Source organism: Ceratotherium simum, chromosome 8, assembly GCF_057802395.1.
Source record: "Ceratotherium simum simum isolate JZ-2026a chromosome 8, ASM5780239v1, whole genome shotgun sequence".
NCBI lineage: Eukaryota > Metazoa > Chordata > Mammalia > Perissodactyla > Rhinocerotidae > Ceratotherium > Ceratotherium simum.
The window spans coordinates 55,988,590-56,004,080 of NC_141907.1; the positions used below are offsets into that span (position 1 = coordinate 55,988,590).

Here is a 15,491-nt window from a genome sequence, read left to right on the forward strand (position 1 = left end):
TATATAAAGTAAATATATTTGCCAATTTCTCAAGAAAATTATGCCATAATTGAAAATTTATTTAAAAAGATTGATAGCTTTACATATTAAGTCAATCCATCTATAACCACAATGTGATGGCTAATATTAAGTGTCAACTTGCAGGGCTAGGTACCCAGATATTTAGTCAAATATTTTCTGGATATTTCTGCATGGGTATTTTTGGATGAGATTAACATTTAAATAGTCGACTTTAAGTAAAGCAAATTGCTTTCCATTATGTGAATGAGCCTCACTCAATTAGTTGAAGGCCTGAATAGAACAAAAGTCTGACATCTCCCAAGCAAAAGAAAATTCTGCCAGCAGACAGACTTCCGACTGAAACTACATTGGATATTCTCTGGATCTCCAGCCTGATGGCCGACCCTGCAGATTTTGGACTTGCCAGACTTAATCATGGGAGACAAGTCCTTAAAATAAATCTCTCTCCATAGACAGATAGATAGATAGATAGATAGATAGATAGATAGATAGATAGATACACACATCCTACTTTTACTTTTTTCAGTAAAAGTGCATGTATCTGTACTCTTTTTTTTTTTTAATTTTTTGTTTATTGCAGTAACATTGGTTTTTAACATTGTATAAATTTCAGGTGTACATCATTATACTTCTATTTCTGCATAGATTACATCATGTTCACCACCCAAATACTAATTACAACCCATCACCACACATATGTGCTGAATTATCCCTTTCGCTCTCCTCCCTCCCCACTTCCCCTCTGGTAACCACGAATCCAATCTCTGTCTCTATGTGTTTGTTTATTGTTGTTATTATCTTAAACAGTTTACATTTTTAATCATTATAGTGAATGATGACTCATCTTAAACTTTCAGGTTGGTTATTGCTGTTGTGAATAAATGTATTGATTTTTGTGTAGTGATTATGAATCTTACCAACTATTATTTATAATAGTTTGCATATTGGTTATTTTAGTTTCCCCAATATTGTCATGTACATATGTACAAAATTTATGTCTTCCCCTTCCAATTCACACAAATTTTTTGCTTGTCTTATTTGGTTGCCTTAGTTTGGTTAGTATTAGACATAGGATGAAAACATTTCTTTTGGGGCCACCCGAGTTACGCAAGGGGTTAAATGCGTGCAGTTAAGTGAGTGCGCTCTGCTGCGGAGGCCCGGGGTTGACCAGTTTGTATCCCGGCGTGCACCTACTCACTGCTTGGCAAGCCATGCTGTCACAGCGTCCCATATCAAGTGGAGGAAGATGGGCACAGATGTTAGCCTGGGGCCAGTCTTCCTTAGCAAAAAAAGAGGAGGATTGGCAGATGTTAGCACAGGGCTGATCTCCTCACACACACAAAAAAAAGATTTCTTTTTACTTCGACATGATTAAATATGATATTTTTATTTTGAATACAAAGCTATACATTTCCAAAATATTACTATCTCCAGAGAATGCATTATACTTATTTCTGTATTACTTCTTTGGTCAGTAAGTTATATGTCTACCTCATAGATGCTTATATAAACTACCAGTGGAATCAAAATAAAAGAAAATTTAAATTAAAAAAAAGAAAAAGTAAATATATCATTAGCATGTCATTATAGTGAGTGATTCAGCATAAATGTTAACAATAATCTTCTTAGTATCCAAGGCTAAATATGAAGTGAAGTACCAGAGCTATTTATCTTAATGTAGGAGTCAAAACTTCTTCATTTGGAGCATTGTGGAGAGAGTTGGATGGCAGTAGAGAGTATTGAATATAGTCATTGGCTTTACAATCAACAAGCTTAATTTAGAAATTTGGTTTTGCCACCTACTGCTGTGTAACTTTGAACAAAATACTTAATTTCTCTGAGACAGCCTTCTCATCTGCAAATGTAGACATATCTCTTAAAATCACCATATATCTAAGTTAAATGATACATGTAAAGAGCTGAGCACATGGCAGAAGATAACAAGTAGTCAATAATTTGTAAAAACACACACAACTGAAAAATGTTTAGAACATACTGGGTGGAAAGCTTCAATTAAATAATTTCTAATTTGCCTAATAACCAGTGATTTCAGGTCATTTTCTGTACTCTAAAATGGTTAATATGAAAATGCAGAACTGTTTTCATATCAGACACATTGAGAAAAGTGTGTGACTATTTTATTCTTGTAAACTATAGACATTCATATTACGAAGGCTGCTTTCTTTACAGGAGTTAGAAGAGTTTGTCCAGAGCTCTGGAGAAGAGGGAGTTGTGGTCTTTACTCTGGGGTCAATGATCCAAAACCTCACAGAAGAAAAGTCTAACATGATTGCATCAGCCCTTGCCCAGATTCCACAGAAGGTCAGATAATCTTATTTTTTGATGCATAAAGGTCTCCTTAAAAGTGTACTTCACAAATGTAGGATAAGCTATTGGTATTGTTAGTGTCAATTTGACTGAGCCTTAAAGAAAACGTATTAAATGTTAGAAGAGGGTAGCTAAAAACATTTGACTGCTACCTTGCTTTAAAAGTGGCATTACTATCAGGAAAACATATCGAGGTATTTTCTTTAAATAATAGACTAAAACTAAATCATTCAGTGATCTTAAACACTCTGTCAGCTTTATGGATAGGTTTTAAGGCTTCCATATAATCTAATCTTGTTTTGTTTTTCTTGTTTTTTTTTTTTTCCTAAATCTGAGTCATATATGCACTATAAAACTAACATGACAGAGAGTAAAGGAAAAGATATTCAAAAATGTTGCCTCAATTCACAAGGTTCCTCGCGACTGTATTTCCTTCTAATTAGTGGTTTTGGACCAGGCCCTGGGTGAGCCTGGAACCAGCAGCTTAGATTGCTGGCTTACTCCTAAATAACAAATCTTCTATTTGAACAGTTAAAATTTTTAGTAATATAGTAAAAGATTTGTGCCGTTCCCTCTACGATGTTCCTACACAATATGTTTTTTTAAATGGACAACATTCTAGATTATAACTGAGTAATGTTGTTCTTACACTACCAGAGATACTTTTCCTTTCTAGCTTTAGTTAAAATAGACAAATACATGTCATTTTAAGTTCTAAATGATCATAACAATACTGACATTTATAACCAAATTTCTTTCAAAAGTTGTTTGTGGAATCAGTACTCACTTAAATATTTAATCTAAAAAGGATCTTCATAAAAATATTGAATTTTCTATTGCTTTAAAATATGATGCTTAGGGGTAACATCAGGGTGGAATGGGAAGCACCAAGGATCTGTCTCTTAACCTAAACAACAGTTATACTGGCAGAAACTATCTGCAGTAAATATATTGGAACTCTGAAGTCTATCTGTCCACTTCCAACTTGCAGTGGCAAGCTAGGCTAGTAAATAGTGATTAATCAAAATTGGTCAATTCCAGCCTTTAGCCTAGCAGCAGCTTAAAATCCTCCATCTCCCAGCCCTGGGACAAGCAAAATTCCTGTATTCCTGGTATGATTTGATGAACCCAAATTTGGCAGTAAGGACTATATCCTCCAAATAATGGGCTTCTGTATTCTGATTGTTGATTCCTGCCTTTAATCACTGAGGTGGAGGCATGGAAATTGGCCACAGTTGTTTCCACCCCCACTAACTGAAGCAGCTTTCAGGATGTTTAAAGGAGCAGCACAATTTTTTCTGCCTTTTTCCTTTTTTCTCCGTTTGGGAGACACACATTAAATAATTAGGCCATTCTAAAACACTCACACATAATGGTGGAATTTAGAAAGCCATATGCATGTCCAAGGAGAGACAGAGGCTCAGAAAAGGTCTGAGAACTTATATAGCTTTCACCTCAGGCTGATTCCTACCAAAGAGACATCCTTCAACAATCCAAAAAAAAAAAAGAAAAGAAAAAGAAAAGTCAAACCACAAGTAAAGGGGAGAATCTCATTTTCAGAGTTAATACATTATAAGAATCAAATGTCCAGTTGAATAAAAAAGATCACAAGGCATACAAAGATATATGAAAGTATGGCTCATTCAAAGGACCAAAATAAATTGAGAGAAATGATCTCTTAGGAAGCTTAGATGTTGGAATTACTAAAAAAAACTTTGAAACAATTGTCTTAAAGTTGCTCAAATAACTAAAGGAATACATTGATAAAGAGAAGAAAAAGTATAAGAACAAAATGAAAATATCAATAAAGAGAAAGAAATTATAAAAATAACCAAAAAAAAAATACTGGAGCTGAGAAGTACAATAACCGAAATGAAAAGTTCATGTCAGGGATTGAAAAGCAGATATGAGTAGGCAGAAGAAAGAATTAGCAAACTTGAAGAAAGGATGAGTGAAATTATTGATTCAGAGCTACAGAAAGAAAAATAAGTGAAGAACAGTGCACAAAGCGTAAGGTCGTTCTGAGATACCATCAAGTGGAAGTATATACACATTGTGGGAGTCAAAGAAGTAGAGAAATGGGCAAAAATAATATTTGCAGTAATAATGACTCAAAATCTCCCAAATATGATGAAAGACATGAATCTAGAAATCCAAGAAGATTAATAAACTTCAACTAGGAGAAACTCAGGGACCCATACCAAGACACATTATAACCAAGCTGTTGATGCAAATTTAATGAGAGACTCTTGAAAGGAGCAATAGAGAAGCAACTCGTCACATAAATGATCATCAATAAAATGATCAGCCAATTTCTCATCAAAATCTTTGGAGGCCGGAAGGCAGTGGGTTGATATTCTCAAAGTGCTGAAAGAAAAAATTGTCTTTTCTAAAACCAAGATTTTTATAGCAGGCAAAATTTTCTTCAAAAATGAGGTAAAAATTAAGACATTCCCCTATAAAGATAAGTTGGGCAAGATCATTACCACTAGACTTGCCTTGCAAGAAATGCAAAAGGAAGTCTTTCAAGTTGAAATGAAAGGCTGCTAGACAATAACACTAAATCAAATGAAGAACTAAACATCTGCAGTAGACGTAACAACAAGGGCCATTATAAACGCTAGTATTATTGAACTTTTGGATGTAACTCCAGTTTTTACTTTCTAAATGATTTAAAAAGAAAATGGATAAAAAACAATTGCTGATCTATGTTATTAGGAACACAATGTATAAATATGTAATTTGTGACATCATTAACAGAAAGGAGAATGGAGCTATAAGGGTGTAGAGTTTTTGTATGGCATCCAAGTTAAAAACCAAAGGGTCAAAGAATAAATAACAAAGATAATTTAAAAATTATTTTAAAATGAATGAAAACACAACAGACAAAATCTTATGAGATGTCATGAAAGCAGTTCTCAGAGGGAAATTTATAGTTGTAAATGCCTACATTGAAAAGAAGAAAGACCTAAAATCAATGACCTAATTTTATATCTAAAGAATCAGCAAAAGAAGGTGACTTAAACCCAAAACTAGCATAAGGAAGGAAATACTGGATATTACAGAAAAGATAAATAAAACAGATAATAGAAAAACAAAGACAAAAATTAATGAAACTGATAGTTGGCTCTTTGAAAAGGTGAACAAAATTATCAAACCTTTAGCCATACTGGCAAAGAACAAAAAGAAGATGCAAATAACTAAAATCAGAAATGAACATGGAGAGAACACTACTGACTTTACACAGAAAAAACGGATTATAAGGAAGATATTATGAACAATTTTATTCCATCAAATTAGACAACGTAGAAGAAATTGATAAATTCCTTGATATACACAAGTTGTTAAAACTGACTGAAGAAATAGAACATTTCAACAGGCCTACAACAAATTAAGAGATTAAATTAGTAATCAAAAACCTCTCAACAAGGAAAAGTCCTGGACCAGATAGCTGCACTAATAAATTGTCAAACACTTAAAAAAGAATTAAAGAGTTAAACTAATCCTTTTCAAAATCTTCCAAAAAATTGAACAGGAAAGAACACTTCCTAAATGGTTCTGTGAGGTCAGATTTACCCTCAAACAGAAGTCGGATAAGGACACCACAAGAAAATAATATTACAGGCCAAGATCCCTTGTAAATATAGATGTAAAAATCCTCAGCAAAATATTAGAAAATCAAATCCAACAGAATATTGAAAGGAATATTCACCATGATAAATGGAATTTATCCCAGGAATTCAAGGAGTCTCAGTATAAGAAATCAATGTAATACATTACATTAATAGAATGAAAGACAAAAAAACACATGCTCATTTTGACTTACACAAAAAAAGGAATTTGACAAAATCCAATGTTCTTTCATGCTAAAAACCCTCAGAAAACTAGGAATAGAGGGAAAATTCCTCAACATAATAAAAGATATTTTTGGAAAACCCACAGCTAACATCTGACTCAATGTGGGAAAGTGAAAACTTTCCCCCTAAGTTCAGGAACAACACAAGGACGCCTGCTTTCACTGCTGCTTTTTAACATTGTACCAGAAGTTCTAGCCTGGGATATTACACAAGAAACAGAAATAAAAGGGATCCGAATTGGAAAGGAAAACTTAAAACTATTTCTATTCGCAGATGACATGATCCTGTATATAGAAAATCTCCAAGAATCCACAAAAAGCTACTAGAAGTAATAACCAAATTCAACAAAGTTGCAGGATACAAGATCAACACACAAAAATCAGTTGTGTTTATATACACCATCAATGAACAATCTGAACATGAATTTAAGAAAGCAATTCCACTTAAAAGAGCAACAAAACGAATTAAATGCTTAAGAATAAATCTAATCAAGGAGGTGAAATATTTGTATGCTAAAAACTACAAAACATTATTACTGTGAGAAAGTAAAGAAGATCTAAATAAATAAAAAGACATCCCATGTTCATGGATAGGAAGACAACGTGGTTAAGATGTCAACACTATCCAAAGCAATCTACAGATTGAATGCGATGCCTATTGAAATTCCAACAGCCTGTTTTGTAGAAATAGAAAATCCAATCCTCAACCTCATATGGAACTGTAAGTGCCACAAATAGACAAAACAATCTTGAAAAAGAATAAAGTTAGAGGACTTACATTTTCCAACTTTGAAATTTACTATAAACCTACAGTAAATCAAACAGTGTGGTAATGGTGGAAGGCTAGCCATATAAACCAATGAAATAGACACAATGTCAGAAATAAATCCTCACATATATGGCCAATTGATTTTCAACAAATGTTTAAGAGCATTCAACGGAGAAAGCACAGTCTCTTCAACAAATAGTGCTGGTAAAATCTTGATAGCCACATGAAAAAGAATGAAGTTGGACCCTTATATTACACTATATACAAAAATTAAATCAAAGTGTGTCAAAGGCCTAAACTTTAGAGGTAAAACTATGAAATTTTCAGAAGAAATTATTGATGAAAATGATTCTTACATTGGATTTGTCCATGACTTCATAGATAATGACACCAAAATCACAGACAACAAAAGAAAAAATAGATAAATTGGACTGCATCAAATGAAGAATTTTTGTGCATCAAAAGAAACTATTAAGAATGCAAAATACAATGTCTACAGATTGGGAAATATATTTGCAAATCACATATCTGATAAGGGATTAATGTTCACAATACAGAAAGAACTCTTATAACCCAATCACAACAAAAACTCAATTCAAAAGTGGAAAAAGACTTAAATAGGTGTTTCCCTAAGGAGGATATAAAAATGGCCAATAAGTACATAAAAAGATACTCAACATCATTAATCAATAGGGAAATACAAATCAAAAGCACCATGAGATACCACTCCATACTCATTAGGATGGTTAGTATCAAAAAATGTAACATAACAAGTGTTGGTAGGTTGTGGAGAAATTGGAGCTCTTGTGCATTGCTGGTAGGAGTGGAAAACTGTTTTGTGGTTCCTCAAAAAGTTAAACATAGAACTACCATGTGACCCAATAACTTCAATTTTAGCTATATATTCAAAATAATTGAAAGCAGGAAGTTGAACAAATGTTTGTACACAATGGTCATATCAGCGTCATTGACAATAACCAAATGAATGGATACACAAAATATAAGATATACACACAATGGAATATTATTCAGTATTAAAAAGGAAAGAAATTCTAATACATTACAACATGGATGAAACATGAAGACACAATGCTAAGTGAAATAAGCCAGTCAGGGCAAGACAAATACTATATGGTTTTGCTTATATGTGGTACTAGAGTACTCAAATTCATAGAGACAGAAAGTAGAATAGAGGTTACTAGGGACTGGGGAGTAGGGGAATAGGATGCTATTGTTTAATGATACAGAGTTTATGTTTGGGATGATGAAAGCTTTTGTGGTGTAGATAATGGTGATGGTTACAGAACGTCATGGATATATTTAACGCCACTAAATTGTATACTTACAATAGATTAAACTGATAAATATCATTATGTATGATTTACAATAATAAAAAAAATACAATGCTTGCTTCTCTGTTACTTCCAAGTATGTAACTAATATTCAAAACACTAACAAACTCTTAAAGTGAAAAAAAGTAACATCCTTTCCCTTTGCTTCTGAAAACTCCATTTAAAAACTTCCCTTTACCACAAGGGCCCAGTAACAGCAATACACAATTATTTCGGGCACAGATTGTTTTTTTTTTTCTTTGTCTAATAAATGAGAATTGTCCTGATGATGATGGCCTATCTATTAGGATTGTTGCAAGCATTTTAAATGAAGTCATAGTTTCAATGGTTTAAGAACACCCATCACTTAATCTCTTAGGACCTCAGTTTGTTCATCTGTTACATGAAAGCATTGAACTAGAATAATTCTAAATAAATGTCTCATGTGATCCTGAAAATCTTCTAATAGAGTAGAGGCATTTATCTTAACAGGTTCTGTGGAGATACACAGGAACAAAACCAGATACATTAGGACCCAATACACGGCTATATGAATGGATTCCACAGAATGATCTTCTTGGTAAGACCAAAGAGAAGCAAAACTAAACAAAGTTGAATGAGGGATAATCTGAATGATTAGTCAATAACAAGTAAATCCAACAAATTTGTATTCAAAACAAGCAAAAAACTCCTGAACGTCTTCTTTAATTTCTTCTGAAGCTTGTTAAAGAAAAAAATTATTCATGAAGCTGGTTAAAGACTGGAAGGCACACTTTACTCAAGAATATCATGATAAGCATAGGTCCCACTGCAATGGACTCTTGCAGGGAGGCAGAGAGATTGGAGTCGACTCTGAATACAACAACGAAAAGTAGAGATTTTATAGCCAAGGAGCAGAGTGGGGTGGGGTTCATTGGATAGAAAATTAAGGGGAAACCTCGGGGGCAAGGAGAGACTCTGGCTAAACTGATCTACTCAGATTCTTGGTGAAGGCAGGTCAGAGTGATCAGACATCACCTGGGGGATTATGATCGATGAGGAAACTGATCAGGTACAAAAGTTGGTCAGATATCCTGATCTGGGATATCTGGATACTGAGGCTGGGAGAATCTAGCTAAACTAAGGCTGACTTAGTAGGATTCTTGCTAAAATTAGACAATGCAGAGACAAACACAGAAGCCCCAAAGTCAGGGCCTAGTTGAGAAGAGAGTTCAGAGGAGTCTGACTAGAGTTTTGACAAGGAGAGAATCTTTGTCAAGCTCTAACATTAAGAAGGAGTTTATAATTCTCCCATTTATGATACAGTCTGTCCCTCCTCAGAATCAGAGTCAACATACCTTTAGATGAGGCTCTCTTTAACTCTGGCATAGAATATTGCAGCATCTCCTGATTCTCTGTATCCATTTTCTCCCACCTCTCTTCTCTTTACCCCAATCTAACTACTTGAAAATAAAAATCTGATAACTCTATTTATCATTTCTAATATTATAAATGTTTCCATATTAGTAAAAAATCAAGTGCAAAATCCCATTTTCTTAAACAGAGTACTTTATGAACTTGCCCTGGTCTATCTTTCTAGCCTGTTATGCTGACATTCTCCCACTGAAACCCTGCACATCCTACCTCTCCTTCCACATCCCCACACAAGTTTCATTTCTTCAAATGTTCCATTCTTTTTTATTAATATATTCATTTTCCCAACAACTTGTCCACCTGGAAACTACTCTCCATCATTTAAACTCCACACAAACGTTCTCAGAATTTCATAGAATGACTTAATTGCTGGAATAAATAATTGCTGGTTTCTTTAGAGTTTAGAGGACTTTATATATGGCCTCACAGCACAGAATTGTATAGTAGATGCTGCCTAATTGAATCAATGGTTTGTACAGGTGTCATGATTTTCTGTTTCTGAAACTTTCACAACTTAGAATAATGGTGTGTTTTTTCCTATTAGGTCATCCCAAAACCAGAGCTTTTATCACTCACTGTGGAACCAATGGGATCTATGAAGCTATTTACCATGGGGTCCCTGTGGTGGGAATTCCCATATTTGGTGATCAGTTTGGTAATATTGCTCGTATGAAGGCCAAAGGGGCAGGTGTTGAAGTAGACTTGCATACAATGAAGAGTTCGGATCTGCTTACCGCTATGAAGGCCGTCATTAACAACCCTTCGTGAGTAAAGAATATATTCTTGTCTGAAAAGCATGGACTATTTAAAAAAAAAGTTTTCATAATTTTAAATTGATTACTTTTAAATAATCACCCTCATGTAATTGATATTGAGTACAATTTTCTTATACTTCTCAAATTCGATGTAGGCATTTTGATGCACCTACTATTAATTGATAATAGATCACAACCTCATTGAAACACTAAGGTCATTTAAAGAAAATAAGCTATTGTTAAAGTGACACAAATCTTTATTTTTTATTAATAATAACTATTGCTTAGTTCTTAAATATTGCATATATTACCCTTATAAAGCAATATAAGAAAAAATAGAGAAACAAAAATTAAAAATCACTTACCTTGCCTCCTGTAGCTATAACTAATTACTGACAGAGAAATATTACTTCAGATATTTCCTTTTGCTAATTTATAAATGAAAAAAAAAATAGAAATAATTTTTTAAATATTGGATCATGCTACTTTTTAATAAAAAATATTCTATATTGCTATACGTTAATTTAAAAGAAGAGAAAGAAAGTAAAGTAAAATTGGGTGGTCTAAATGGTGACATAGAAGACCTAGCCTGTCTGACCTATAACAAAAATCAATAATTGGACAGTTGTTCGTGAATAGAATCAACCCTGGGATAGTTCTAGAGTTCACTCAAGAAATTTTAGCAATGCAGTAAAACAAAGGAACTGAGAATAATCACCCAAGAAGAGAAGGAACAGCTTCATTTTACCTGCATCATCCCATCCGCAAGCCAGCTAGAAAGAGTTCCTCACCAGGAAAGGAAGAACAGGTTGAGTGATTAGCTTCTCAAGGCTTTTGGTGTACAGAGATAGAAAAAAAAATCTGGAATTTATATAGAGCCACAAAAGACCCCAAATAGCCAAAGCAGTCCTGAGAAAGAAGAAACCTGGCGGCATCACGCTTCCTGATTTCAAACTATACTACAAAGCTATAGTATTAAAAAAAAAAGTAATGATACTGACAGATGAAGAGAGATAGAACAAATGGACAGAATTGAAAGCCCAAAAATAAACCCTCGCATATACAGTCAACTAATTTTGACAAGCTAATCAAGAATACTCAATGGCAAAAGAGTAGTCTCCTCGGTAAATGATGCTGGGAAAACTGGATATCACATGCAAGAGCATGAAACTATACCACTGTCTTATACCACTCACAAAAATTAATTAGAAATGGATTAAAGACTTAAATGTAACATTGAAACCATAAAACTCCTAGAGGAAAAGCTCCTTGACACGAGTCTTGGCAGTGATTTTTTAGGTGTGACACAACAGCACAAGGAACAAAAGCAAAACTCAACAAGTGGGACTACATCAAACTTAAAGGCTTCTGTACAGCAAAAGAAATAATCAGTGAAATGAAAGGCAACCTATGGAATGGGAGAAAATGTTTGCAAATTATGTATCTGAAAGGGGTTAGTATTCAACATATATAAAGAACTCATATAAGTCAATTGCAAAAGAAATAAAAAAACCAAGAGGATAAAAACAATGAGCAGGAGTACTGGATAGAAATTTTTCCAAAGAAGACATACAAATGGCCAAGAGGTACATGAAAATGTGCTCAACATCACTAATTATCAGAGAATGCAAATCAGAACCACAATGAGATATCACCTCACATCTGTTAGAATGGCCATCATGAAAGGATAAGGTATAACTAGTGTTGGTGAGGATGTGGAGAAAAGGGAACACATTCTCACCTTTGCTGAGAATGTAAATTGCTGTAGCTACTATGGAAAGTAGTATGGAGTTTCCTCAAAAAATTAAAAATAGAACTACTATATAATTCAGCAATCCCAATTCTGAGTATACATCCAACAGAAATGAAAACAGGATATGGAAAAGATATCTGCACTCCGATGTTCATTGCAGCATTACTCACAACAGCCAATAGCTAAGATATGGATACAACCTAAGTGTCTGTCAATGGATGAATGGGTAAAGAAGATATGGTATATGTCTACAATGGAATGTTATTCAACCATGTGAAAGAAGGAAATCCTGGCATTTGTGACAACATGGGTGACCTTGAAGGAATTATGCTAAGTGAAATAAGTCAGAAAGAGAAAGACAAATACTTTATGGTATCACTTATACGTGTAATCTAAAAAGGCAAACTCACAGAAACAGAGAGTAGACTCTGGTGGTTACCAGCATCTAAGGGTTCAGGGAGTGGAGAGATATTCGTCAAAGAGTACAAACTTACAGGTATAGGATGACTAAGTTTTAGGGATCTTTGTACAGCATGGTGATTATTGTTAATAATACTGTTATATACTGGAATGTTGCTAAATGAGTAGAACTTAAATGTTCTCACCACAAAAAAGAAATGGTAATTATGTAATGTGATGAAAGTATTAGCTAACACTACAGCTGTAATCATATTGCACCACATAAGTTTATCAAATCAACTCATTGTATACTTTAAAATTAGATGTTATTATATTTCAATTATATCTCAGTAAAGCTGGAAAACATCCTTTCATTTTGATGTTACTTGGTAATACTATTTCGTTTCGAATAAAAATAACTGTGATCATAAATAAATTAACAAATTCTCAACAATAAATGATAACATTATGTCACTTAATTTCAAATCAATCAAATAAATATATTCAGGGAAAGAAAGAAACTATAGCAAAATTAAAAGAATTGTCAGACTTTGGATAAATATTTCTTTAATAGATACATCACTTACTAAGAATTCTATACATGTCCACAAATGAATATTGACATTAGAGATTAGAATAATTATCCCTTAAGTGTTGACAATTTTGGTCAATATAGAATGACTTGTCAATGACCACAATTTCCAGTACTGTTTAGCCTTAGTTTGGTATTTTTATGGATTTAATGATGCCATTGTTTTATCTTAGTCTTTCTATTACTGAGTGCTTCTGTTTTTCTTAATTTGTTCTCTGATAAATACTTTGTTATGTGTCTTGGAGCTTCTGATTTTGTTGTTTCCTTGTTTTCCTGAGCTATATCCAGAGGTACTTATTCCTTAAATTCCTGCATATTAAGAAAAGCCTGCCTTGTTTTTTTTAAAAGCAAAGGGCAACAGGGCTTTGTATAATTTTCTTGACGCACAATTCTTTTCCTCAGATCTTTCCACATGTTGTTCCATGATTTTCTACAATTTAATGTTCTATCTTCTCCTCAAATGATGATTGCACTTCAGTGTAAAAAAATAAAATTCCCTCCTTCACCTCCTTCACAAATCCAAGGAAATCCTTCTTCTAGGTCAGCCATGCAAAACCTTAAACCGAAACCCCTGCCTGGGCTTTTGTTCCTTGAATGAAGTTAGAAGAGTTAGCCATCTTGCTATTGTCATTGTCCCTTCTCACCACTGGCACTTGCATCCATCTGTAGCTTGAAGCAAAGATTCCAGTATCTACTCTTTCCCAGCCCCTACTTTTTGCCTCTAGGCTCACATTAAGCTTTTTGTTTTGGTTTGAAATGTCAGAGCCATGAAGACCACAGACAGAAACCATTACCTGCTACTGTTGAAGACTAGCTTATCATGAGCTTGAACACTCCAGACCAAATCTGGGGGAAAGTGAGGGGTTTCTTTATCACAGACCTGCTCCTCAATGCTGCTTCCTGTCACTATCTTATTCCAAACACCACACTTAGCAAATGAGATCAAAATTCTGTATTCTCAACCTACAAAGTCTACATTCCTGTTTCTGAACTTTTTAAATGTTGTTTCCAATTAGAAAATATATCTCCCCTACCGCAAATTATTATGTAGACTATGAAACATCCAACAAATTCCACCTGATAGGCCACCCTATCTAGAAATATCTTATGAGGAAATAAACTGTGCATTCTGTGGCCTTCATGATATCATCTATGATACATTTATTACATAATTATATAATATACTTTTAGTGATATATAACATAATTTTAGGAAGTAGCTCTTAATGAATTTTTCAAGTTGCTATCTATGTATCCAATCATTTTAGCTATAAAGAGAATGCTATGAAGTTATCAAGAATTCACCGTGATCAGCCTATGAAGCCCCTGGACCGAGCAGTCTTCTGGATTGAGTTTGTGATGCGCCACAAAGGAGCCGAACACCTGCGGCCACCCTCCCACAATCTCACCTGGTACCAGTACCATTCTTTGGATGTGATTGGGTTCTTGCTAGCATGTGTGGCAACTGTTATGTTTCTGGTCACAAAATGTTGCCTGTTTTGTTGCTGGAAGTTTGGTAAGACAGGAAAGAAGAAAAAGAGAGACTAGTTTTCTTTGACTTTGGCTGGAAATCTTGATCAGGCCCATCATAATTAATCCAGCCACTGATTTGAAGAGAATCTTCTCCTACTCTTCCAAGTTCTTGTCTGTTCCTCAGCTTATCAAGTCAGAGATTAAAGACTCTTCCAAGGAGTTGGCCACATGATTTAGAATTAAGGTTTTAAGTAATGTAATTTTTAAAAAGAGATGATAATGGCCCAGCTTGGTGGTGTAGTGTTTAAGTTCACAGGCACAGCTTTGGTGGCCCAGGGTTCGTGGGTTTGGATCCCAGGTGAGATCCTCCACACTGCTTATCAAACCACACTGTAGCAGGCATCCTACATATACAGCAGGATTTCTATGCTGCTGTGAAGCATGTTATATACCACCAATTTTCTTTCATATGACACATCTGACTTTGTTGTCCTTGGAATACAAAATACTATTTTTTGTCTTTGGTTTGAAGAGTGCCTTTGATTTGGAAACTAATGATGATAGTACCTGATTTATATTATAACACTTTGTGGCTTCAGAGAACTAGTTGATTTTGACAATTTGGCATGATTGATGGGATGGTGGAGCAAAAATAAATGATTGAATGCAATACCTACCCTTTTAAGTAACTTAAATTTTTATAAAATTTCTTTCCTACATTAGTTTTACTTACAATATTCATATTTGGAAAGAAGAGGTAAAACTACTTAGCTACACTGCGGATACTTTGGAGGGAAAATGC

At 34.1% G+C, this 15,491-nt stretch overlaps 1 protein-coding gene across 1 annotated transcript in view; it reads left to right on the forward strand.

Annotated features, from left to right (window-relative positions):
* Positions 1–14,764, forward strand: part of LOC101407113 (UDP-glucuronosyltransferase 2C1-like) — a 32,823-nt gene extending 18,059 nt beyond the window's left edge. The window contains exons 3-6 of the mRNA XM_004419132.3: positions 2,212–2,343; positions 8,798–8,885; positions 10,263–10,482; positions 14,485–14,764. Coding sequence (XP_004419189.1) covers positions 2,212–2,343; positions 8,798–8,885; positions 10,263–10,482; positions 14,485–14,764 — 720 coding nt within the window. The remainder of the gene's footprint in view (positions 1–2,211; positions 2,344–8,797; positions 8,886–10,262; positions 10,483–14,484) is intronic.
* The last annotated feature ends 727 nt before the right edge of the window (positions 14,765–15,491 follow it).